The sequence below is a fragment of the Rhinatrema bivittatum genome, chromosome 10, assembly GCF_901001135.1.
Source record: "Rhinatrema bivittatum chromosome 10, aRhiBiv1.1, whole genome shotgun sequence".
Taxonomy (NCBI): Eukaryota; Metazoa; Chordata; class Amphibia; order Gymnophiona; family Rhinatrematidae; genus Rhinatrema; species Rhinatrema bivittatum.
Window position 1 is genome coordinate 62,886,245 of NC_042624.1, and position 26,764 is coordinate 62,913,008.

Below are 26,764 nucleotides of genomic sequence, written 5' to 3' on the forward strand. Positions count from 1 at the left end.
TTTTTGTCTGCACATTTCTATTTATACTTTATGTGGCTTTATTCTGTATTTGGTGAGGGTTTTTGTTCTGCATGCAAAGACTGAGAGGAAGCATTCTTTTAGCATGTGGTTTCTCTGTAGGGATCTGTAGTAGCTTGGCCTGTTCTGTTTTCCTGATAGGAGGTGTATTGATATTTTAGATTCTGGTGTAATATTTGTGGTATTCTTTTTCATAGGTGGGGTTGTTATTCTTTGAGTTTGACAGCAAGAACCAAAAGGATAAGGTCAGAAAGTGAACCTGAGCGGGAGCACCAACAAACTGCGACCTCTCAGGCTCGTAGCATAACCGGAAGTTCATGTTCTTAAGCTTTTGACTAATTGAAGGGTAGGCTCTGTCTGCTGCTTGACTATTTTTCAGTGAGGATCGCTCAGCTCTGCCGTTCATTGTTCTCTTCCTGTTCTTCCGACACTGCTGCTGTTGTGCATTTCATTTATCATAGCCTTTAATTTACTGTTTATGATGATCCTGTCTACTTTAATTTCAGCATCTGTCAGAAGTACATTGCCCTTACATCTGAGTTTTACATTCCAGATCTGTAGTGGTAGTGATGCATGCAGAGCACCTCATGCAGTGGTGCAGGGGCAGACGGGGGCTGAGCTGTAGCTCTGAACTGGATTTTGCTGGTGTTTCATAAGGCTTGCCATGGTACAGTACGCACAGTGGCTACTACTGCGTGCATCATTATGCAAAATACTTAATCTGATGATTCCGCTTAGTCACTAGCCTCATCAACTCTCTTTGATCTTTCAACTGCATTAATCACTGCATCTAGATATTTCAAGAGAAAAAATTATACAGAATAAATGCAATTTCAGAACAGGCCTGTGGCAGTTGTGAAAATGAGAAATGGCCTTGTAAAATCACATACTTCAGTCTGATTATGATGTGTAATACACAGTTTTAGCAGCCATATTGCTCTTGAGAAAACTGAAGTCTTTGTAGGTTGTAATACCTTTTATGTATAAGCTTCTTTATCAAACAAGCAAGTAAAAAGAATGATCAATATGCTTGACAAGTGTTGTTTCTGGCGTACATCTAACACACATAATACAAAGAAGATACATTGTCTATAAATCTTAAAACGCACACTTCTAATTAACCCAACCTGAGATTCTCTCTCAAAACCCTACCCCCTCTCCCCACTCCATCCCTATTTCCAGCCCTCTACCCCACCTTCAACCTACCCAAGAGCTCCTGAAAAACATTTAGGGCAATACAGAATTTCATAGATAAAACAAAACAGCAGGATAATCAACATAGGTGAATGATATCTACCTCATCAACCTCGTGGATAATTAGGAATATCACTGTTTACCCATGCAGGAAGCCCCTGTATATATGGTTCCCATATGTCCAAAAAGGCTCTCCTACATTGAAAGATAGCTCTGCAAGCTAAAGTTTCTAATTGCATTACATTGTGAAGTAAATTCCACCAATGCAAAAAAGATGGTGGCTGAATGCCCTTCCCGGAGCTCAAAATATTCTTTCCAGCAAAGAGGCTTTCCTCAAAATGTTTTTCCTTCCACTTCCCTTGACTTTAAAAACCATCATGTCATCAAATAAAATGGCATCCATTTTTGGTCAGATATTTTTTTTTCTAAAACTGTGCATGCAAATTTTGCCAATTTCCCTGCAACAAGTCTGAATCGCTGGGCAGACCCAGAATACACATGCAAGAGATCCTTTGCCAACCTTGCAATTAACACATCTATCAGACTGAGTAAATCTAGCTTTATAAACCCTATCTTGTAATATATAAGCTCTGTACAAAATCTTGTGTTGGGTTTCTCTTAACACCATGCTCTTGGGGATCTCATTAATCCTTGCAAAGCAGTGCCCTATCTGTGCAATAGTCAAATTAGATTCTAAACCATTGTTCCACCTCCATCCAATATATCATAGGATTTATTTGGAACATATTTTTTAAAGACTTATGTAATCCAGAAATAGATACTCTCTCAACTGCCTCCAATTTAAAAAAGTCTCCATTTTAGAAATCTAATTTTTGTGCAAATCCTGTGTTGTGGGTGTTGACATGAGCACTTAATACCAGCCAGCAAGGAGAAAAATGTTTATTAGTGAGATATCTTAGGAGAACTGCAGATCCCCATTGCAAGGTAAGGAAAATGAGGAACTCAAAGATGGGTTATATTTGTCACCTCCCTTAAACTTACACACCAATGAGTTAGTTACTTCGTTAACATAACATTTTTCAACTGGCCATTACTATGTCTTATTTAAAATATTATAAATACTATGGGGCAGATTTTAAAACAGTACTTGCACCCGGCGCAAACAAGAGTACGCCAGATTTTAATAGATACTCGCATAGCCACGTGTATCTTTTCAAATCTGGGGTCGGTGCGCGCAAGGCTGCGCAAAATCGGCAGTCTGCACGCGCTGAGCCGCGCAGCCTGCCTCCGTTCCCTCCGAGGCCTCTCCGAAATCGGAGTGGCTTCGGAGGGAACTTTCTATCCGGCACCCCCCACCTTCCCTTTCCTTCCCCTAACTAACCCGCCCCCCCCCCCCCCGACCCTAACTAATTCCCTCCCCACCTTTATTTCAAAAGTTATGCCTGCCTGGGGCTTGAGCGCACCACTGAGCCTATGCAATATAGGCTCGGTGCGCGCAGGGGGTGGAAGGGGCAGCTTTTCGGGGGTTACATGCGTATCCCTTTGAAAATCTGCCCCTATATTCTTGTAAGTTGATCCCTGGAGCAGGTATAGCATGCATGCACTGACCTTTGGCACATAATAGCATTCCACAGCCTAATGTGGTGCTTATAGGTCTGAGCTGTTTCAGCTTTTATTGTGCTGCTATTATCCTTTTGCCTCTTCACCATCATCTCCATAGAGACCCTTCAAAGCACTCTCATACCTGTGCATGTAAGGAGTCCATATAATGCCTTAATTACAAGTATGCAAAAGAATCTTTGTTGTCTAACTAATATTGGTCTTTTAAGGTTTGGAAAAACAACATTCACCCCTCCTCAGCCAGTACATGTCATGGATGGTGAGCCCTTTGAATTGAGGCATGGTTGACTGAACCTAGCAGGTGAACCCTCTAGGCCCACGTTGTCAGTAGGCAGACACACTTGGGAGCAAGGTCTAGTCTTCACCTATACCAACTCCTTTCATGCAGCTTAAGCCCTTGGGTTCGGGGGCCAGCAGGACTTAGGCTTGGTCCGAATGAGCAAAAGGAATCCGAGAATAGGTTCATTTCAAGGAGAGGGACGTTATTAGTAGTGTGCCGCAGGGATTGGTCCTTGGACAGCTTCTTTTCAACATTTTCGTGAGCAACATTGAAGAAAGATTATCAGGAAAGGTTTATCTTTTTGCCGATGATACCAAGATCTCAAAGTCTAGGCAGTCAAAACATGAGAAGTGATCTCACAATGCTTGAGGAATGGTCGAGGGTTTGGCAGCTAAGACTTAATGCTAAAAAATGAAGAATTTGCATTTAGGATACAAAAACCCAAAGGTGAGGTACAGTATAAGGGGTGAAATTCTTCTAAGCATAAACAAAGAGTGGGATTTAAGGTTGATCATATTTGAGACCTTATGGTGGCCAAAGAGATGGATAATAGCAAAAGCTAGAAAAATGCTTGGGTGCATAGGGAGAGGAATGGTCAACAGAAAAAAGGATGTGATATTACCCCTGTATAAGTCTGTGGTGAGACCTAATTTGGAATACTTCAAAAGCTGTGGTCTTCAGAACTGGTTGGAGTTGGTCCAGCAGGTGATTACTAAAATGGTCAGTGGTCTTTGTTCTAAAGCATATGGGGACAGACTTACAGATCTTACCTTACAGGAAAGGCAGGATAGGAGAGGTGTGACAGACATAGTTAAATACCTCCAAGGTTTCCATGTGGAGGAGATGGGCCTCTTTCAAAGGAAAGGAGGCTCTAAAACAAGGAGTCATGGAATGAAGGTGAAATGGGGTAGACTCAGGAGTAATGTAAATAAATATTTATTTATATAGAAGGTAGTGGATGCATGGAACAGCTTCCCCATGGAGGTGCTGGAGACAAGAGCAGTATCTGAATTGAAGAAAGCATGGGCTAAAACACAAAAGATCTCTGAAGGCATAGTAGGGATTGTAAAGAGGCATAGTTGATGTGGATGGGCAGTATGGATAGACCGTAATGGTCTTTTTCTGCTATCATGTTTCTATGTTTCTATGAATTTTCAAAATGAACTTCTACACAGGGCCAGTGTAAAGATGCTGGGTATCCTAGGCAAACCTTACAACCTGGACCCCCAACATAATTAAAGAATTATAAATTTAGAATATCAGATCTTATATAAAAAAGGATATATTTTGAGATAAAAATATTACTTACAACATCTTGTATATTATACTTACATGCCAGCCAGAAAACCCTGCAAAGAAGACATTCGGAACCCATATGGTATTAGGCCTATTGTAACACATGTTGGGTGTGAGCTTGTCCCTTAGAAAGTGTTGAGTAAATGGAATTACATTTACAAAATAGAAAACCTCCCATCCAAAACAAATCTAAATGCCCATTCTCAAACAGAGTTCAGAGAAATTTAGTAAAGAGAGGTTTAGGTTTTGATTCCCCATATGGGAGCAATAGGTGGTATGTTCCAGTAGGATATAAACCTTTGCCAACGTTTTAGGGTGTGGATTGTTCAGTTGGAATTTCGTTTTGGATTTCTGTTGTGGTGTTTAGTTCTGTTTTTTTGAATTGGATTCTTGAGTTGCCCTTCTTTGGGTCAGCATTTTGTCTGACTTACTTGGAAGATTTATCATTTCGCTATAATAGCAAAATGATCGCCCACAGGAAAAAAAAGGGGTAAGGGGGCAGTAGTGAGCAGGCAGCCACATCGTGGTGGTGCATTTTCACCTGCCGCAGTTGTGGCCGCACTGTACACTGTTGCCCCCGTAGCGCCAGTGAAATAGTTGTAGCTATTTCCGGTGCTAATGTGGGCGATAATGTACGATACATTATCGCCCTTCTGAGCTACAAGCCCCTAATTTTGCTTAACCCCGCCTAAACCCCACCCAAACTCATCCCCTTTCCCTAATTTGAATTTTCAACTCATGATGTGGTAGTTATCACGTGTGTTAGGGCATTATCTCGTGCAATAATGCCCTAATGCATGCGCTAGCCTATCACAATTTGAAAAATTACCCTGTAAGTTTGGCTTATTTTTTCTGAGACCTCTTTTTTGAAACATCCCTCTGAGAGCCATGGTACCCCTTCACAGAGGATTTGGGGAGTCCTTGTTTAAGGATAGACTAAGGGGTAGGGAAGATCTGCTGCTCTCTCTCTCACTTCCAGAGGATAGATCAGTAGGTGACCCGATGCAGAGGATTTTCAGCTTGGAGTTGTTGGCTTCAGAAACTATCTTCTCATTATGAGAGATAAGTGTTTTATTCCAGTCTTCCTGTCTCTTGTTTATTTTTTTCCCCTCTTTTTAGTTATTTTTTTTGTTCCTTTTGGGACTGAGTGCCGTTGGTACCAGGCACCTAGTTTCCAAACTATTGGGAGGAGAGGTATCTTTCACCTTGGAAGAGTTTAAGAAGTAAAGATTTCATCTGTGAGGAATGGATTTCCATCCATTACTAGAGGGAAGGAATCGAAGATAGTGTTCAGGAGTTTTTTCTTTCTGCTGTCCCAAATGTCCCCCGTTCCCTCCGAGGCCGCTCCGAAATCGTAACCCCCTAATCTAACCTTCCTACCACTTCCCCTAACCTATCTCCACCCCCCCCCCCCCCGAACTTTGTTTTACCTTCTGTGCCTGCTGGCAGGTGATCCCCTGCCACAGCAGCAAATAGATGCTGTGCAGGGAGCCTCTGACCCCACCCTGCCCCTTTTTCGAAGACCGGTGATTTAGATGCATCCTGGGGCTTTCTAAAATAGGCCTGGCGTGCATAGGCTTTTAAAAATCTGGCCCTTTATTTTTGCACATCAATTTATTATTTTAATTCTACTTTTCACAGCACTTCAAAGTGGATTACATTCAGGTACTGTAGGTATTTCCCTATCCCCAGAGGGCTTACAATCTAAGGGGTGGATTTATCAAAATGCGGTAAGTACCGCATGCGATAGCAAAAGGGGCATGTTTTATTGCAATTTGTGCTAATTACCTATGTGAAGAGCTAAGTTAGTGCAAACTGTGATACCATTTCAGATTCTGTGATAAGTGCCAGACCTGTTGTATTTCTGTCATTCAACCACTGGGGGGGAGAGAGAGAGAGGGGGAGAGAGAGAGAGAGACTGGCCATAATATCATGGCCCATAGGTAGGTATTTGTATCCCTATGGTAGGCCCACCTAGTAACTCGAGGTGGGGATTAGGTATGAGTGTAGGGCAGGGGTGGGCAATTTCGGTCCTCGAGGGCTGCAAACCAGTCGGGTTTTCAGGATATCCTTAATGAATATGCATGAGAGAGACCTGCATACACACTGCCTCAGTTGTATGCAAATCTATTTCATGCATATTCATTAGGGGTATCCTGAAAACCCGACTGGTTTGCGGCCCTCGAGGACCGGACTTGCCCACCCCTGGTGTAGGGGGTTAGGGGCCACTTTGACATTCTACATGACACCTACGAACAGAACAGTGGTCTCTTGTGAAGATTTGCTGGCCTTCGGAGTGAGGAAACTCACTCCAAGATGAGATTTGGGCAAGGTTCTCTCAACCTAGCTTGATGGAATCTCTACCTGGGTAACATCAAGCTAGGTTGAGAGAACATTGCTCAAATCTCATCTTGGAGTGAGTTTCCTCACTCCGAAGGGTTTTTTTTTAAATCTGTAATTTGTAGAATCCCTCTTTCAATATGGGGTAGATTTTCAAAGGGTTACGCACGTAACCCCGAAAACCTACCCCTGCATGTGTATGTCCCGGGGCTTCGAAAAAGAGGTGTTCCGGGGGTGGAGTGCCAGTCCAGGGATGTTCCGGGGCAGGGCCGTGGGCAGGGCGCCGGTCCCGGGCCAGGGCCGAGGCCTGGCCTAACTTCTACGATAAAGGTCAGGGGGCCGTTTAGATAGGGCTGGGGGATGGGTTAGGTGGGGGAGGCGGAGGGAACGGAGGAAGGCTACGCGGCTCGGCTCATGCAAGTTGCACAATTGTGCACTCCCTTGTGCGCGCCGACCCTGGATTTTATAACATGCGCATGGCTGCGCGCGCATGTTATAAAATCGGGCATAGATTTGTTCGCGCCAGGTTGTGCGAACAAATCTACGCCCGCGCGTATGTCTGAAAATCTACCCCTATGGCTTTTATTTCTTAAAATTAAATTCACTATCTAAAATAAAGCCTAAGGGGTCGATTTTTAATCCTACGTGCGTAGTGTACATTTGTGCGCGCTACCTGGCACGCACAAATGTACACTTGATTTTATAACATGCATGCGCTGCCGTGCACATGTTATAAAATTCGGAGTCAGCGTGCGCAAGGGGGTGCACAATTGTGCACCTTGCGCGCGCCAAGCCCTAGGGGAGCCCCGATGGCTTGCCCAGTTCCCTCTCCCCACCTTCCCCTATCTAACCCACCCCCCAGCCCTACCTAAATCCCCCCTACCTTATTTTATTTTTTACGCCTGCCTCTTGGAGGCATATCTTGCGCGCCCCAGCCAGCTGCCGGCGCACCATCCCCTGGCACAGCCACTCTGCCGGAGGACTCGGGACCACCCCCGGACTGCCGCCCCGCCCCCACCCCATTCCCGCCCCTTTTTCAAAGCCCCGGGACGCGTGTATGTCCCGGGGCTTGCGCGCCGCCGAACCTATGCAAAATAGACTCTGTGCGCGCAGGGGTAAGTTTTCGGGGTTAGGCATGTATATTACAAGCGTAACCCTTTACAAATTTACCCCTAAGTCTCTTACTTCCTGAAGTATGGTGTGAGTAGTTGGTGTCTATTTTATTTCTGATGTTATCTTTTCGGTGACTTTGTTACAAATCAGTAAAATTTCTGTTTTGGAGTGATTTAAGGAAAGAAACATCTGAGTGAGTAATTGTTGTATGGATTTAAAATATATGTTCCAAAGTTTCAAGGTATTCTCTATAGACTCTTTTATGGGAAGTAGAATTTGCACATCGTCGGCATATATAAAGTGAACAAGTCCTAAACCGGCCAAAAATTTACAAAGTGGAGCCATGTAGATATTAAAACGGGTGGGAGACAAGGACGAGCCCTGGGGAACCCCAAAACTGAGGTTGATTGAATCCGATTCGGCTGAGCCTAATTTGACTTTAAAAGATCTATTCATAAGATCAGATTTAAATCATGAGAGCATAGAATCTGCTATGCCAATTTCTTGAAGTCTGTTTATCATCAAATCATGATTAATGGTATCGAATGCTGATGATATATCTAATAGAATTAGCAAGTACGAGTTTCCATTGTCTAGGCCTCTTAGAACAGTGTCAGAGAGTGAGATGAGTAGTGTTTCGGTGTTAAAAAAAAAAAATTTGCGGAAGCCAAACTGAGAAGGGAAATGTAAGTGGTTACTGACCAAGTAATCCATTAATTGCTGATTAACCACCTTTTCTAGTAATTTTGCTAGAAAAGGAACATAAGAACATGCCATGCTGGGTCAGACCAAAGGTCCATCCAAGACCAGCATCCTGTTTCCAACAGTGGCCAATCCAGGCCATAAGAACCTGGCAAGTACCCAAAAACTAAGTATTCCATGTTACTGTTGCTAGTAATAGCAGTGGCTATTTTCTAAGTCAGCTTAATTAATAGCAGGTAATGGACTTCTCCTCCATGAACTTATCCAATCCTTTTTTAAACACAGCTATAATAACTGCACTAACCATATCCTCTGGCAACAAATTCCAGAGTTTAATTGTGCATTGAGTGAAAAATAATTTTCTCCGATTAGTCTTAAATGTGCTACTTGCTATCTTCATGGAATACCCCCTAGTCCTTCTATTATTCAAAAATGTAAATAACCGATTCACATCTACTCGTTCTAGACCTCTCATGATTTTAAACACCTCCATCATATCCCCCCTCAGCCGTCTCTGAAATGGGTCGAAAGTTAGCTAGATTAGCTGGATCTAAGGGCGCTTTCTTTAAAATGGGCTTAACTACTGCGCACTTTAACAAATCTGGGAAATTGTCTTCATTCAAAGATATATGTTGATAATATCAGCTAAGGAACTTGCTAAATTGTCCGGGACGGACTGCAGAGTTTTTATCGATATTGGATCGAGTGGGTGAGAAACGGGATTCATCTTCTTTAGTGAATTAGCAATTTCTAATGATGAAACATTGTCGAAGACAGACCATCTCAAATTCGGGTTAGAAGGCAGAGAAATTAGTTGCATTGGGGAGCTGGTTAAATTGTCTATTAGCTTATGGATTTTCTCTTTAAAAAAGATAGCAAATTCATTAGCTTTGCTCTTTAGATTTCCAGGGGGAGGTGAATGTGAATTGGATTTGGTCAATTCAGAAATGTATGCAAACAAAATTTTAGGGTTGAATTGAAATTTATGTATTTTCTTGGAATAAAAGTCTCGCTTGGCAGTTAATCATGGATCTGTACTTACTGAGGGTCGATCTATAGAGTGCAAGTGATGAAGGGTTAGGATGTTTGCGCCATTTTCATTCGAGATGGCGCAGACCCTGTTTTAAAGATTTTAATTGTGGTGAAACCAGGAAGCTCTATGTTTTCAGAATGGAAAGATCTATTTCTTAATGGTAGGACAGAGGGTATTGGCTAGTTCAAGCATAATTTTTCCCCAAGAATTAATTGCGCCATCAGAACTGGTTGTGTCGAGGTTAGCAAGAGCTTCAGGCAGGCTGGCTGTAAGATTGTCCATCTTACAAGGTTTTTTAAATTCGATTTCTATTTTAGACGGGGGTTGATTCAGATTGGAGGACCTTAAAGTTAAGGTGGATTGGATTAAATAATGGTCTGACCAGGGGACAGGTAGACTACTAGGGGGTTCATTAGTGTCAAAGAATGAATTAACAAACAAGGTCTAAGGTGTGACCAGCTTTGTGGGTAGGGGCATTAATGATTTGTCTGAAGCCTAATGCCTCCAGAGCAGATAAGAACATATCAGAGCTAGATAATGGGAACACGTCTATGTGTTGGCATCACAACAGTGCATGTAAATATAATGTAAGTGATATTTTTATTTTAGAAAACAGTATTTTGATATTTTTCATGTAAAATTTTATTATAAATGCATAGCTCTTAACTCTGTGTGTGTGTGTGTGTGTGTGTGTGTGTGTGTGTATGGAGTGGTCCAGGGGTGGTTGGGGGAAGGGAGTGTGTTGTTTAAGGGTATAAGGTTTGCCTAGGGCATCTAATACCCTTGCAGTGGTCATGATTTCCAGGGAAGGGGGTGAAGACCCAGGGTTAGGGAGCTGGTCTTTTTTTTTTGGTGGGTCCGGGACAGAGAATGACTGAACGAGGGGGGGGGGGGGTGCAGCACAGTAAGAGGTAGATTTTAAAAACATACACGCACACGTACTTTTGTTCGCGCACCAGGCGTGAACAAAAGTATGCTGGACTTTATAAGATATGCGCGTAGCCTATAAAATCCGGGGTCGGCGCGCACAAGGGGGAGCACATTTGTGCAACTTGCGCGCGCCAAGCCCTGCGCGCGCTGCCGGTTCCTTCCGAGGCCGCTCCGAAATCGGAGTGGCCTCGGAGGGAACTTTCTTTCTACCCCCCGCACCTTCCCTTCCCTTCCCCTACCTAACCCACCCTCCCGGCCCTATCTAGACCCCCCTACCTTTATCGGAGAAGTTACTACTGCCTCCGGGCAGTAGTAATTTACGCACGCCGGCGCGGCAGGCCCCGACACAGGCCGCTGTGTCGGGGCACTCAGCCACGCCCCTGGACCGCCCACATGCCACCGGACATGCCCCCAATCCCTAACCGTGCCCCCTGGCCACGCCCCCGACCGCCCCTTTTTGCAAGCCCCGGGACTTACGCGCATCCTGGGGCTTGCGCGCACCGCCGAGCCTATGCAAAATAGGCTCGGCGCGCGCAGGGGGGGTTTGGGGTAGGTTTTCAAGGGGTACGCCCGTATCCCTTTGAAAATCTACCCCTAACTTTTTGCACAGGACAGCAAAACATCTAGCCAATGGTCCTGTGGACAAGGGCTGTGCACGTTGGTTAATGAAAAGGGCATTGAAGCTATGCTTCTCCCCACAGGGAACCCTGGATCTCAGAAGTAAAAGCTATCTGTGGAGAAATGGTGCAAATAGGGACTCATTAATTTCTATGTGCCTTAGGGGACTCTTACTAGGGTTCGCCCACCCAGGGGTTACATAAAATAGAACGGTAGATTTTTGCACACCCATAAACTTGTATGTATGGGCATGCACCCAGCTGATTGACATATCCTCCCTAAGTATAAATAGAAATGTGCAGACAAAAATTGAACTGGAAACCATAACAAACCAGACTCTGTAAACAGTGCTAGAGTGAAAAAAACAGAGAAATCACTATTCTTTATTAAACAATAAAATCAAGAAATATAAATTATAATAGCAAAATCATACTCATAAGCAGAACTACAAAAGACAATTGCAGTAAATTAACTTATCCAATTACACAATATTGTTTTGGGGTTTGTAAAAATCCAGCTGTAGTTTTCAGTGTTCATGGACATCAAACCTTTAGACAACTTTTCTCAGAGATGCATTTTTCATTTAACAAAGGAACCTGGCTTTCAGTGCTGTTACTATAGGCAGAGTTTAAGCGTCCATAAATATGCATGCATTGCACCACAGCACTGCAAGCTTGAACAAATGGGCAGGCACATAAAAACCCTGTGCCTGCTGGAGGGAAAAAAGGCAGAAGAAACACTGAGATGTAAGAAGGTACATGGCTCTGGCAGGAGGGGCCTGATAGTTTAAATTGAATGCAGAAGTGAAGGAAATCGCTGGAGGGACTAGAGGAGGAAGAGTGCAAGCAGGTGGCTTTATTGGAAGGGCATGCAAGTTTTAGAATCTATGAGGGGGCCAGATATCCTGTTCTCTCTCCCCCCCCCCCCCCCCATCACCATACAAACATAATTGACCAATCTTCAACCTTGCTCCCAATCAAGAGGGCATGCTTTGAAAACATGACTCCTCTTTGGACTGTGCAGCTCTGGAAAGTAGCTTTAAGTACCGTGGTCCGAGGATTACTAACAGACTTATCTCAGCTCTACAGGAATAGCATGGGTAGAGCCGGCACCATGGAGCTCTGAGTTACTCAGCAGAGCCATGTGGTCCAGAGGGGACTCTAGGCTGTGAGAGAAGAGGGGAGAGGCGACAGGTCGTGGCAAGGAGGGAGTGGTGAAAAGGCTGATGGGCTGCAAAGAAGGAAAGAGACCCATGGGGAGGGGGAGTGGTTTAGAGGGTTGTGAGTGATCCTGGTCCTGCACTCAAAGGGGCCCCATGATAGTACAGCACCTCTGCCTCCCCCATCAGCTGGAGGTCCTGTACAGCCTTGGCCTTTAACCTGCACTCCCCTAGCGCCTGCCCTGGAAAAGGAAATGAGAAAGCAGTATCTTTGGAAGGAGATACTGGTGCAGGAGAAAAGGTAGGAAGCTGTTTTGCGAAGGGAATGGCCCCCATTTCTCTAGCTTCATGTTTTTATCCTATCTTATTGCCTCCTCTTCCAAGCAACCCGGAAGCCCAGATTCTCATCTAAATATGGGTCAGTAAACCGAGGCCCAGGGAGAAAGAAAAGTGACTTGCGCTTATTCACCTAAAAATTCATCACAAGAGCAATGGAAGCTATTTCTGTGAGTGTGCTGAAGCATTGGAGAAAGAGAATGCGCAGAATCATAGGTGGATAAGGCAAAGGGATATAGTGGATGATAAGGCAAGGAAAGGGGTGCGATAATGTCTATATTGGTTGCTGCTTTGGTCCCGAGAGAGATGACTGAAAAAATGTTCTACATAAATGTTTTAGTTCTTAGGTTTTGAGGCCTGTGAAACCCCAAATTATCCTTTAGATTTTTTGTTTTAAAGATGCTCATCTACCTCCCTTAAATATGACTTCAGAGATCCGAACTGCATCATTTAGGAAATCTTGTTCCAGAAGGAAACTAAGAGGTCCATATTCAAAAGCCATTTAGATGGATAATGTAATAGTTATCCAGGTAAATGACTTAATCTGGCTATATTCAGCCTTTATCCAGCTAAATTCTAGTCTGCTAATAAGTTAGGAGGCTAGAATTAAAAAAAATTTTTTTTTTAATATTCTTTATTTTACTTTTTCAGACTTCCACAGTAGAATAACATTCCACTCCCGAAGAGGCGTAAACAATGGTACAACTTTCATTCCCACATCCCCCCCCCTCCCTCCTATTGTGCTTTATTGAGCGTGCAAGTTCTAGACTACGACAGGTCCATGTCACTATCCTCATTGGGTGGACTTGTCAGGATTGATTAAATCATGTCGAGTAAGTTGCTTCTAGCTTTAGCAGTCAAAGACATTAGGTATGGATTCCACCGGACCAGATAGTCTCGATATTTTGCAACAGAAGATCTCCGTGCTGTGATATGTTCAAAACTGCCAGCTGGTGCAGCTTCAACCTCCACGGAGTCTTTGTTGGGGCATCTTCCTTAAGCCAGACTTCCAGGATCAATTGTTTTGCTAACCAGAAGGCTTTTTGGAGAAATTCCCGTTGAAACACCGTTATTGAGGCGGAAAAAGCAGTCATCTCACCAAATATATATTCACTGATTCTGGAAAAGGCGGTATTTGTAATCCATGTAGGAAGGCGGTGATATCCTGCCAAAACTGCCGTACCCTCAGGCAGTCCCAAAATTGGTGACATAATGTTCCTTTTTCTGTCTTACATTTAATACATTGATCACTGTCAGTCATTTTTACCCTAAGGGCCCAGACTCTAGAGACATATAAGCCCCTGAGGAACTTAAATTGAGTTTCCCTAAGCAGGATATTGTCTGATACGGTTTTCAGACCTACAGGAGGCTAAAATTTAGTCAGATAAGTTAGGGGCGGTCCAGGGGCGTAACTGGGAGGAGCTGAGTTAACCAGCTAAGTTAACTGATACTCAAGAGTTAGCTGGATGACTTAGCTGACCAAGTCTGATTGAATCAAAGAGCTGTCCTAAAGTTAGATGGCTAACTAATTAAGATAGAGGTCTATATTCAGACATAATCCAGAATGGAAGCATATTCAACAATGCAGCCACACTATTGAATATAGCCAGCTAAGTTATCAGAGCAGCCACGGAAAAGACGTGGAGTACATTGCCTGCAGCATTTTGATATGAAGAGTGAAAAGGTTAGGCAGCTAAGAAAGGTAGGGTTAGGAACTGTTAAGGATGCCAACTGTCCTAATGGTACCAGGGCTATGAGAAGAGAATTGTCCCTTTGGATTAGCAACAGTTTAAACCAGCCTTTTCTGGTGCCACTAGGCCCTTCTGCTGTAGTAGGATTACTGATATATATTTAGGGATGTGCATTCGTTTTGGATGAATTAGACAATTTCAACGAAATTGTCTAATTCATCCTGGTTCGGAGGACGCGAAAAACGATTGGGGGCACGCTAACCCGGAAAAAAAAAAAAGCCTGAACCGTGGGAAAACGAAATTTCCTGCGGCGGGCCGAATCCGAAGCCCAAAACGAATATTTTACCTGATGCACATCTCTGATATAAATATATATATATATATATGTATACACGAGCTGAAGAAATGCATTAATTTTATTTGTTATAGTGTAAATGTAAACCCTCATCCAACATATTTGGTCTGGAATGCTGGGTAAGACAGTCGATAGACTTTTATCTTTGGGGCATTGTTGCTGGGAGTGCAGCAATCTCTGTTCATGCTGCAGCGAATTACTAGATTATCAGGAAAGGAATCGCAGAGAGTGCTACAGTGCTGTGTAGGAAATAAAATCTTCCTCTGGAAGTTTTCATCTGGGTGACTGTTGTATCTCAGACTTACAGGTTTTCCAGCAATGATATTCTGGGAGGTGAAACACAAAGAGAAATTGCAGCTGAAGGGTAGATTTGGGTCATGATCATCCTGGGATTGTGCCGGTAGGAGATCTTCCAGAGGAGTCTGGTAACTTTCTGCCTGTGCGAGCTGGCTGGAGGCTTTGCTGTCAGCCTTGCTCTGTATCTGCGCGCGCTCTCTCTTTGCAGGGCCAGCTGCCTGTCCAGAAGCGACCCTTTCGCTCACTGCTTCAAACTCTGCAAGCTCTCTCCTGGGCAGACTGCTCCTCCCCTTAAACTCTAGGTTGTGCAAATCCCGATCGCTTCCTGCATGCAGATCTGTGCTCTCAGCTTTCCTAAAAGGATGATATTCTGTCCCAGGCATTTTCAGGGGGTCGCCAGGTTCAAGTTAATAGTAAAAACAGACAGAATTAAGCAATTATTGAGGTTCAAGGAGGCAGTCGCCTACAAAGACATGGAGCTCCGTCTGCCTCTTTGTCTTCCTCTTTACAGTCTCCATAAGTCACTGCACTGTCTCTTTATATAAAATCTCACAGCAGGTGTTCTGTAGCTTGCAGGCTTCAGCCACATGCCTCATACCACACCTTGCATCCTGTCACATCAAGTTGCTTAATTATAAAATGGATCTGCGGTATCGCTAATTAGTGTGAAAAATGCCAGCTTTATACTTTGGGTGAGTCACTCAAATTTTAGTTTCAGACATTCTTTCGCTGTTCCCGAGTAGCAGCGTGCTCAGTGTTCAGGTGATGAGCCTGCTTCTGCGATCCTGTGTGTCTGCAATATGCTGTCACCATAATTATGCAACAATGAGCCGCCTGCAGAGAAAAATCAGCTTTGCCGTTCCACTGCAGCAGTAAAGGAATGGGAGGCAGAAAGGGTGCAGAGGCGTTTTTGCGGAAGAACGGAAGGGTTCATAGTGTTTGTATGGGACAGGGATTCAGGCTGGACGAAAGAGAGAGAGGTGGCTCAGACGGCCTCAGTTTGGCCAGGCTCATTTGGGCGCTCTGGGTTTGAGGGACTGATCCGCCATCTGTAGAATAAGGGTTTATTAGGGGTGAATTTTCAAAGATATGGGGGGTTGTGCCTGTCGTATCGGTGCACACCTGCATGTGCAGCCTTTGTGTGCAGTGGGCGAATTTTCAGAAGGGTGGGAGTGCACGCGTACTGTCACTGCCGGGTGGGAAAGTATGCATGGAGAAAGAGGGAATTTCAAAGGCACTTCGGGATGAGGTTTCCCACCACATGTACATTTACATATTTTATAAGCGGAGTGCGTGCTTGCTTCATCAATCATGCATGCATGCTTTTGCGCCCGCTAATCAAGTTGCAGTGATTACATCTCATTTTTCTTTTGTTTGCAGTTTTTTGGGTGGGGTATTCTGGAGTAAGCGGTGCAGGGTGCGGGAGAATTGATGAAGGTCCGGGTTAACAGGTGGAGGCCTCGGCAAACTGGTGCTTGGAAGTAGGCGCACAAGTAGTTTTGTAAGCGAGATTCTTTATTTTATTTTATTTTTTTTTAATTTATAGCCTGCACACTTTGTACGAACGCAGCAGGTTACTACTTTACATACATAAAATTGTCAAGGAAACCTCATATAACAAACAGGCATAAAAGCAACTGATATCCTGCATAAGAGTACAAAATGATACCCAGCTGGCTTCCAGAAGCTGAATCTACATGCTAAAGGAGCTTTTTTTTTAAAAAAAAACAACTATCAAGTCAATTTTAAATGCATTGCTCGTGCAAAAATGTCCAACCTATGTGTGTATGCGGGACTTGCGCGAGCAACAAGCCTTTTAAGAAGCCACGAAGCACGCACATATATATCCAGACGCGCGTGAAGAAGGGGGATGTAAAAGAGGCAGCACATATGGACGTTCCAGGGCGAGGCATGTGCAAGTCCGAATTATAAAAAAGCTGAGCGTGGCGTGCGAAGGCTTGTTATCTGCGTAACTTTTACTTCTGATCCTGATGAGGAACGGGTCTTGAGTGCTAGGGCATTTAGCACAGCGTGAAGGTTCGGGTTCAAGTGGGGGGCTTGCAGGATGAAGGACCAGAGGGGTCTTGAAAACCTTGATATGAACCGGGCCAACTGGTGGACTACTTTGTAAAAAAAAAAAAGAAAAAAGTTTTTCCCTCACACGAGCATATTTTAAAATCCACCCACCTACGTGCATAAAAGCCGCTAAAGCCCTAGCCAAAATACATGTGAGAGGGGTACGATACGTGTGAACTGGCGAGCACAATTTAAAATTGCAGCTTGCGTGCAGATACGCGCGTTTATGGGTGCAGACGCGTTCCTTTTAAAATTACCCTGTATGAGCATACCCCAGCCAACTTTATAAAATACCCGCCTCCGCACATTAACTGAGGGTTATTAAGCACGTACGCTACAATTATTTAATGCGTAAAATATATGTGCGTACTGTTCTACGATAGGTCCGTGCACTCTGCGGATCCCTGCATTAAAAACTATCTACGTACTGCAAGATGGACAAATATTTCCAGGACTGCCGCTGCAGAGTTTATAAACTACAGGTATAACTTTAGGCTCTCCTACTTATGTAAGTGCTGAGTGATGCACACTATTGAAAAGTACCCTTCCTAGCACATATTTCTGTTTTTGGTACTGTAAAAACTGTTGCACCTCATGGAGGGGCAGAGTTCCTGAAACTAAAAGCTGATGGGCATATTGGTTTTGGAAGCTGTGAGGTCACCAGGAGAAGCTAATAATTTCTGGCAGTGAAAATCATGCATTTGTATTTGCTTTTATTTAAGCAATCTTAGAAAACACAGGAAAAGAAGTTAGACTGTATCCTGCCACTCAAATCACTACCTTTAAGGGCCAGATCCCCTATGGAGTTTCTCTCATTTTGTGGCTACTGTATGAACCATGCTTAATATAATTCCTACGGGGGACAATGACTCCTCCTTCTGTTTTTGGCTGCCTGATCATTTCTGAGAAACCGGGAGTCCTGCTGCAAATCGAAATATTTCCATTGGTGGTAGGGAGGGATTCATGCATAGCCTGAAGTGTGTTACGCAGGGAGTAACTCACTGCTATTGAGAGAATATTCTAGGAATACTTCCTGCAGGTTTTCTCTTGGGGCGGGGGAAGTCCTTCTCTTGGGTGGAGGAGGAATCATTTATACTTTTCATTGCTAATGATGTGAATGTGAGAATCTTCATTGCCATTAACATTCTGAAAACCATTTTATTTCTCCAGGCTTTGTCAAGAAAGCTGCAGGAAATGGCAGTAATGGAGGAGTGAGCCCTCTCCGGAAACCACTCAGTCTGCTTTATCTCTGTGCTTTTTTTTCATTTATTGTTTCTCCCCAGGAGAGATTACGAGGATGGCTGGACTCAGTTTACCCTCTTTATGCTGAGGGATGAGAAGGAAATCTCCTCTGAAATGGAGCCCTTCGGTGCCACTCTATGCCAGCAGGAGTTGCCTCTTTTTTTTTTTCTGGATCCCGAGTGCATCACCCGGGGTGGCATGTTCACACCCCCACCAGCTCTGAAGGACCTGGGCCTCCGGTACTAGAGTGACCTAAGCAGCAGCCGTACACAGGGTCAGCCCCTGCTTTGTGTGCCTTTTTCCTTTTCTGTTTGGGGGTTGGGGAGAGGTAGTTGTTGGGTAACTGACAGCTTATTCCAGTCTCTGGCCTGCACTGCGTGAACATGGAAGGATATTTCCACATTCACATGCCATTCCATTTCACGGTACTTGAGAGCTGATCAGTGATTCTCACCTTCATGCCTTTTGACATACTGGGCCTCTGATCGCTTGTTTCTGGTCTCACTCTACTTATTGCCATGAAAGAACCTGTACAAAGCATAAATCTGGGAAAGATTTCAGTTTCTGATGAAGGCTCTGGCTAGAGATCAACGTTTTGAAGCTATGGTTCAATAAATGGTTTTGATTTTTCATTAACTTTTTCTGGGGCTCCTGTCCGCTTTTGACTATAAAATATTTGGCATATGTTAACATTTTCAAACTTCTTTCCATATGTACAGTGTTGGGAAAGCTGATTAAGGAAACAGGAATGTTAGTAGAAAGAAACAGCTTTTTTCTCATCTTCTTTTCAAGGATTTCCTGAGCTTTGATTCCTGTTTATTCAAGATGGTTGAGAATTAAAGGGTTTGTTTTTTTTGAGCAATGTAATACGCAGATTAATTTCCTGTATTTGAAAGTGAATGAGCCAGGTGATTAGGACTGAAATGGTGGAGGGGAAGGGGTAGCCAGAAGATGACTGAGAGGTATTTTCTCCTTCCACTTTTATTCCTTAACCTCCTATCTACTCCGTTTGAGTACATGATTCTTGCCACCATCATTGCAAACTGCATTGTCCTGGCACTGGAGCAGCACCTTCCAGAAGATGACAAGACACCCATGTCCCGAAGATTAGTAAGTGCCTTTTGTACTGTTTTTTTGTTTCTTTCTCTGTCTTTTTTTTTTCAAGTTGTACAGGTGGAAATCTCAGTCAGTCACTGGCTAGAATAACTTCACGATGATGAGTATGTAGGTAAGATTGTATTTATCCCATATCATGCTTGGAAACTGTTTTCCCTTATCATGCATAGGAAGGAGTTTCTATAAGTCACATCCCTCTGTCCCCTTCTGGATTAGAGAGGCAGCAGTTTTTACAGGCATTTCCCTGAGTAATACCAGTGTTTTATGCATGGAACTGGGCTTTTTAAGAATTGCCTTACCTCTTTGCACGTGCGTAGTGCCAGCACAAGCTTACTTCTACATGCAGAGAGAGGAGGCATTCCTGGAGGCAGAGTGAAAGAAAGCTTAGTGCTTACATGCCTATGGATGTGATTACACACAGAAGCCCATGTATATGTGCGGGACAGACACAAACAGCAGGAGTGGCTGTGCACACATACTTTTTTCCAACCCAGTTCTCATCGGCAAAGTTTTCTCTTTCAAAACCACCTACGCATACTTTGAAAGTTTCCATCAAAGAGGGTAATTTTTAAAGGGACTTCTGCAGGTAAAGTAGTACTTTATTCACAGAAATGGCACCTCCAGGAAACTGTGCAGCTGATACCCACATAAAATTATGCTTATACACACTATATGCATGCATTTTATGTACACAGGGGAGAGATGTACCAAGGATTGGAGTCTGAGCAGAGGTGTGGCTTATGTGCATAATTAACATTTTTTTTATAAATGTATGTGTGTAAATTCTCTCAGCAAAACTATGCACACCAAATAGCAGGTGTAATTGGGCGTATGTACTTTTGTTGGGATAATTTTCAAAGCAGACTTACATGGGTAAGTCAAGCTTTGAAAACTGGTGCAACTTATGCACTTATTTGCTGGCTAACGTATCCACGATGTTACAAAATTACCTTTCATATTTCTTATCTATCGTCTTTTCTCTGCCTCTGCTTATTTCTGTTTTCTCCCTCACTCCTTTATGTGTGCATAAAGGCTTCATCACTTGTGAGTTATTAAAACATCTCCCCTACTCAGAATCAGTGACAATTAAACTAATGAGCCACCATTATGCATTCTTTTTATACCGTGTCTATGAATTTGGTAACCAGCCGTTATTTGACTGGTAGGTAAACTTCTAGGAATTCTAATATGTCTAAGGAGCAGCACATCTATGTCTTTTTAGGGTTGCCAATTGGCTCTAAATTTTCAGGATTCAGTCCTTGCTACACCCCACTACATCCAGGAACTTGTAGTTTTGCTTTTTGGGGGAATGCAATACGGAACTCAGAACTAGAAGTTCCTGCATTCAGTGGGGTAAAACCAGGACTGGATCAGCCTGTCCTGAAAATCTGGAGCCAGCTGGCAACCCTAAGGTCTCTCTTTGCTTGTAGAACTTTGAGCTTTGCTATAGAATGGAATGCAGACCCCCCCACTGATAGGCCTGAATATCACCACAGTGGTTGATGACATCCCAGCACTGTCCTGACTGATGCTGCTAAATCCAAACAGTCAGAGCATTTTCTATTTATTTGCTGGGCTTATTCGCACAGCCCATTAAATAAGGGGAGGCATTACAACACATGTGCCATAGACCTGCTTCCATTTCCTCATGCTTAAGGAAAGTAATGCTTTCATCTACTGGTCCTTCATTATGTTCTCTCTCTCTTCGTTTACATCTGTGACACCTGAAATTTGTAACTTCCCATTGGTGCAAGAAGAAATGAAATATTACAAATGTACTTAAACGTGTATTGCCTAATTAAAAAGTCATACAGCAGCTAGCATGATGATATCATCAAACTAGCTGTGTGACTGTACAACATTGTGTTTTGTTCCACTTATAAAACAGTTTAAAGATTGCAGTGGAACAATCAATCCAAACTAACAGTTATGGCAAAAAAGGAATACAGTAATTGTGAATAATCTTGTTAAGATTATTAACAATACAAAGAAGGGTAGTTTCTATGAACTCGTGAATGTACTGAAATATATTCAATTTTAATTTATGCTGTCATTTCAATAAAACTGCCGAAGGAGGATTTGCACCTAATTTTCAAACTAAACAAGAGGCTACTGGGTTCCCTCGGCATTCATTATGCAGCTATATCAGGGAGCTGTAGCTCCACAGGAGAACATAAGATGTGCCATGCTGGGTCAGACTGAGAGTCTGTCGAGCACAATATCCAGTCTTTAACAGTGGCCAGTCTGGATCTTGAGGAAGTACCCAGCAGATTCCATACAGTAGATCCATTTCTTGTGGCCTACTCTTAGGGATAAGCAATGGCTTTCTGGCTAGTAATTTATTGATTTATGTAGTTAATTATGTTTTTTTCTTCTAAGAACTTGTCCAAATCCTTTTTAAAGTCAGCTATGTTAGATGCCTTGGCCACATCCTTCAGCAACAAATTCTATATCTAAATTTCCACTGAATGGAAAAATGTCACCAATGTGTTTTAAATTTGCTACCAGTTAGTTTCATGGAGTGTCCCCTGTTCCTTGCATTATTTGAAAAATTGTTCAGCCTTTCTTCATGAGCCGTATCATCCCCTTGATCATTTTTGTCATCCTTCTGTATCCCTTTTCTAGTTCCTCTACATCTTTTTTGAGATGAGGCAATCAGAATTGTTTGCAATACTCAAGGTATAGTTGCACTATATTTCTATACTGTTATACTCTGTTGGTTTAGTGTGCCCATGGGCCTCAGCCCAGACCAGACCTTCAGGGCCAAGCCAAGGGTTGACGGTGGCTCCGCATGGCTGACTGTCTACCCTCCGCCAGTCCGGCAAGCTCCCATGGCTAACATCCGAGGATGTTAGAAGTTGGATGGTCCTCCGACCATTCCAAGCCCTTTTGGACCTGCTGCGAGCAGCATGGAGCAGCAGGCCTGGCCTGAGGTTGAGGGCAGACGGACCTTGACACTTAGACAAGAAGATTGATGCGACGGCATCACATGGCACGAAGACTTGGGTTGATGCGACGTCATCACATGGCACGAAGACTTGGGCTGAAGACATGACACCAGGACTATGAAGACGTGACACCAGGATCGATGCAACGGCATCGCAGACGAGACTTGACACCTAGGCTGATGCGAAGACATCACGGACCAGTGGTCGATGCGACGGCATCCCGGACCAGGGTCGATGTAACGACATCAGAAATATGACGCTGAAGTGCAGACACAACGAGGAACTTGAAATCCAGACGAGACGAGAAGCAAGGAAGGCGGACATGGGCACCCTACTCAGGCCACCCGCGGGACTGAGTCGCGGACCACCCTGTCCCACTGCGCGCCCTACACAGCCCTTGCAGACTGGTCATGGACCATGAGGAGAACAGGACAGCGCAGGAACAAACAACCAGGACATGATGGCGCAGGAGCACAGGACAACCGTCCACTAGCAGGCTAGTCCACTCAGGCACACATCATCTGAGGGACCCCCGGCCTACCAGACCAGAAGGCTCGAGAGCGTGGGAGAGACGTAGGGATGAACATCGAGGAAGGCAGGAACACCAGGACGTAGAAGATCAAGACGCCAGGACACCTGGACAAGGACCTCAGGCACGAAGACATGACATGGCATGACGAGAAGACATCAGAAGATGAGGAGCTCCACAAGACTGGAAGACCTTACACAGGCTCTGGCAGGCAGGAGCCTCCAGAGTGAAGACACCACGATGCAAGGCACTGGACAACTGACGGAGCAGCCCTTTATAGGGCTAAAGCAGGAAACAGTCACCAAGGTGGGGCCAGGACACTTCCTGTGTCTGGCCCTTTAAATCCTGAAGAGAGGCGCGCGCCGGCGCCTAAGGAGAGTGCAGGAGCTGTGCAGGACCGCGACCTGCACCGACGTAGTCGCATAAGACGTAGGGCAGGGCCTGAGGAGCAGGCCCTGACGTCGGCAGCGGCTCCAGCCGCTGCGGGGAGCCCCGGGGGCAGCTCCAGCCGCTGGATGGCACTGGGGTTTGCGGCCTAGCGCTGCGAAGAAGAAGACAGCGTCAGGGGCACTCCCAGCCCCGAAGAAAGCTGGAAAGTCTGCGGCTCCAGCCGTGGTGAAGATTGGGAGCACGGGCGGCCTCCGGGCCGCATGGGCAGGCCAACATCGGCATCCTGCCACATCGGCGAAGAACGCAGCGTGGGTAAGTGGGCCTGCTCGCGGGGAGACCCGCAGGCAGAGTTCATAACATATACAGAGGCATTATGAGATTCTCAGTTTTGTTCTCCATTCCTTGCTAATTAAATCCTAACAATCTATTCACTTTTTTGAATGCTGCTGCAAACTGAACTAAGGATTTCAATGCATTGTCCATAATAATGCCAAGATCCTTTTCCTGCATGGTATATCTATAGTTAGGCTTATTTTTCCTATCTACATCATTTTGCACTTGTCCACATTAAATTTCATCTGCCATTTATTAGATGTCCTAGTCTTGAAAGGTTCTTCTGCCATTCCTCACAGTCTACTTATGTTTAACTACTTTGAATATTTTTGTGTCCTCTGTGATATGATCATCTCGCTCAGTGCGCCATTTTTTAGATCATTACTAAGTTAAACACTAATCCCTGTACAGATCCCTGAGGCATTCCACTATTTACTTCTTTCCATTGGGGAAAACTGACCATTTAGTCCTTCTCTCTAATCCTTCTCTTTTAACCAGTTAGCAACCCACAGTAGGACACTGCCTTCTATCTCATGACTTTTAGTTTCAGAAGAGTCTCTTGTGAGGAACCTTGTCAAATATCTTCTGAAAATCCAAATTCACTGTTAATTGACTCACCTTTGTTCACACCAAAGTATTCTAATAGGTTAGTAAATCTTCCCTTTACTAAATCCATGCTTGCTGTTCCTCATTAAATAAAGTTTAGCTATATTTTTAGTAATTTTGTTCTTAACAATAGCTTCTATCATTTTACCCAACACCACTGCCTGACTCACTAGGTTCACCCCAGAGCCCTTGTTGAAAATTGGTGTTACATTGGCTACCCTCCAATCCTCAGGTCCAGAGGAAGTTTGGAACAATACATTAATGATTTCTATTAGCAAGTCTGCAATTTCATATTTGAATTTCTTTAGAACCCTAGGGTGAATACCATCAGGTCCCAGTGATTTGCTACTATTTAGCTTATCAGTTTGCTCTAGCATCTCTTCAAAATTTCCAGTTTGAATCATCATCTACAAATAATGGTTTCAGAGAGGATATGTCCTCAATATCTTCCACAGTAAAGACCCAAGCAAACATTTCTTTTAATATTTCTGCTATGATCTTATCCTCTTTTAGTGCCCTTTTTATCGCCTGGTCCTCTAATGGCCCAACTGATTCCCTCATAGGTTTTTGATATACTTGCTAAAGCTTTTATTTGTTTTTGTCTCTGTGGTAAGTCTGTCCTCAAATTCTCTCTTGGCCTGCTTTATAACAGGTTGATTTTAAATCCCCAGAGTGCGTAAATACTGGGAGATACACACGTATTTTCCAAGCAGCTAGGCCATGCACATATCTCCCAGTTCACACGGAAGTGCTGGGGTCCTAAAAAAGGGTGGGGCGGGGGTGGGGGCCAGCTGGGATAGCACCATTAGGTACTGTCCTGGTGAAGCACACGCCGGCAGCCAGTTGGCGCGCGGAACTTACTACTTATTGTGAGAGCAGGTAAGTTTTAAAACAAAACAAATTTAGGTGAGTTGGGGGGTTAGGGGTCGGGACAGAGAGGGGAAAAGGAAGGATGGATCGTTAGGGGTTAGGGAAGGTCCCTCCCTGTCTTCTCCTTTATTGGAGCACGGTGACGCAAGCATGTTATAAAATCGGCGCATCCTTTTAAAAATTTACCTTTTAGTGTTTTGCATATAACTTGGCCATGCTTATATTCCTTACTATTTTCCTTAAGAAGTCCTATTTTTCATTTTTTAAAGAATGCCTTTTTGTCTTTAATATAATCTTTCACAGCACCATTTAGCCACTATGGAAGACACTTGTTCTTCCTTTGACTTTTTTAAATTTGTGGAATGTATTTTGTCTGGGCTTTCAAGATAGTACTTTTAAACAGAGTCTATGCCTCATGCAGACTTTTAACTCCTCTAACCATTCTTTTTTAGTTTCCTTCTAACCAGTTTCCTCATTTTATTATAGGTACCCTTTTTAAATCATATGGTACTGCATTTGTTTATTATCCATTTAGTTATTTTCCCAGATTTGATTGTATTATCAAGTGACTCAACCATCATTACCCTTTGTACCAAATCCTGCATTCCACTGAGAACTAGATCTAAAGTAGTATCTCTCCCTCATTGCTTCTAGGAACCCTTGCTCTATAAAGCAAAAATCTAGGAACTTATCACTGGCATGCCCTTATGAAATATTCACCCAATCAATATTGGGGTAATTGAAATCTCTGGGCACTTTAAATTCTCTGGCCTGTGGGGCGCTTCAGATTCGCTGGACTGTGGTTATATTTTAACTCAATGATTTTTTTGAAAAAAATGTATAAAAAAATATATATATACGAAGTATAATAAAATTTGACGGTGGATGATAGAGAAGACTGGTTGGTTTTGGTTGAAACAACGACAGGCTTGCTGACACCTTCATTTAGGCTATAAATTAATATTTATCTATAAGTTCCCATTTGTTTTGATTGGTAATTGAAATCTCCCATTATTATTGTGTGTTTGTTTGGTAGCCTATCTAATGTCCATTAGAATTTTCAATCTGTTTCACCATTGTGGTTGGGTTGATTGTAGTAAACTCCATTTGCTATACTCTTTCCCCATCATAATTTGGATTTCTATTCATAGAGATTCCAGGGAGCAGTTGGTTTCCTGCAGAATTTGTACCCTTCTTCACTTTATGCAATCTTTAACATATGGTGACATGCCCGCACCACTTCTGTTTACTCTATCTTTTCAATATATTTTGTATCCTGGTATCACAGTGTCCTATTGGTTGTTCCTTCTTCCACCAGATCTCTAAGATGTCTAGTATGTCAATAGTTTCATCTAGTGCCAAACACTGTAATTCTTCTATCTTATTTTTTAAACTTCTCTTTTATAGTCTGCTCACTAACAGTTGAATCAAATAATTTGGAATCAGATTTTACACATCCTCATTGTCATGACTCTCTGGTTTCCCCTTTCAAATGGTATCCCTTGTGGATTTCATTCTCTGAACATGCACTCTTGAGTGATTCTACTATTGTGTTAGAGCAGTAGTCTCATCTAGGGACATGATATAAAAAACATTGTTACAATGTCTTTCTCCATCTCAGAAATAAAGTTTTTAATACATTTGTTCTGATATGTTTCCTTATTTAATTCTTGGAGAGCTTTTCTTTTCTTGTTTGGTACCAGTGGGGGTT

The 26,764-nt window shown here is 43.5% G+C and overlaps 1 protein-coding gene across 10 annotated transcripts in view; it reads left to right on the top strand.

Moving 5' to 3' along the window:
• Positions 1-26,764, top strand: part of CACNA1E (calcium voltage-gated channel subunit alpha1 E) — a 735,423-nt gene that overhangs the window by 238,802 nt on the left and 469,857 nt on the right. For all 10 annotated transcript variants that reach the window (XR_003858904.1, XR_003858905.1, XM_029617785.1 and 7 more), the window contains exon 4: positions 19,266-19,371. Coding sequence is in view for 8 of the 10 variants with exons in the window: in XM_029617785.1 (XP_029473645.1) it covers positions 19,266-19,371 (106 nt within the window). In the remaining 2 variants the exon portion in view is untranslated. The remainder of the gene's footprint in view (positions 1-19,265; positions 19,372-26,764) is intronic.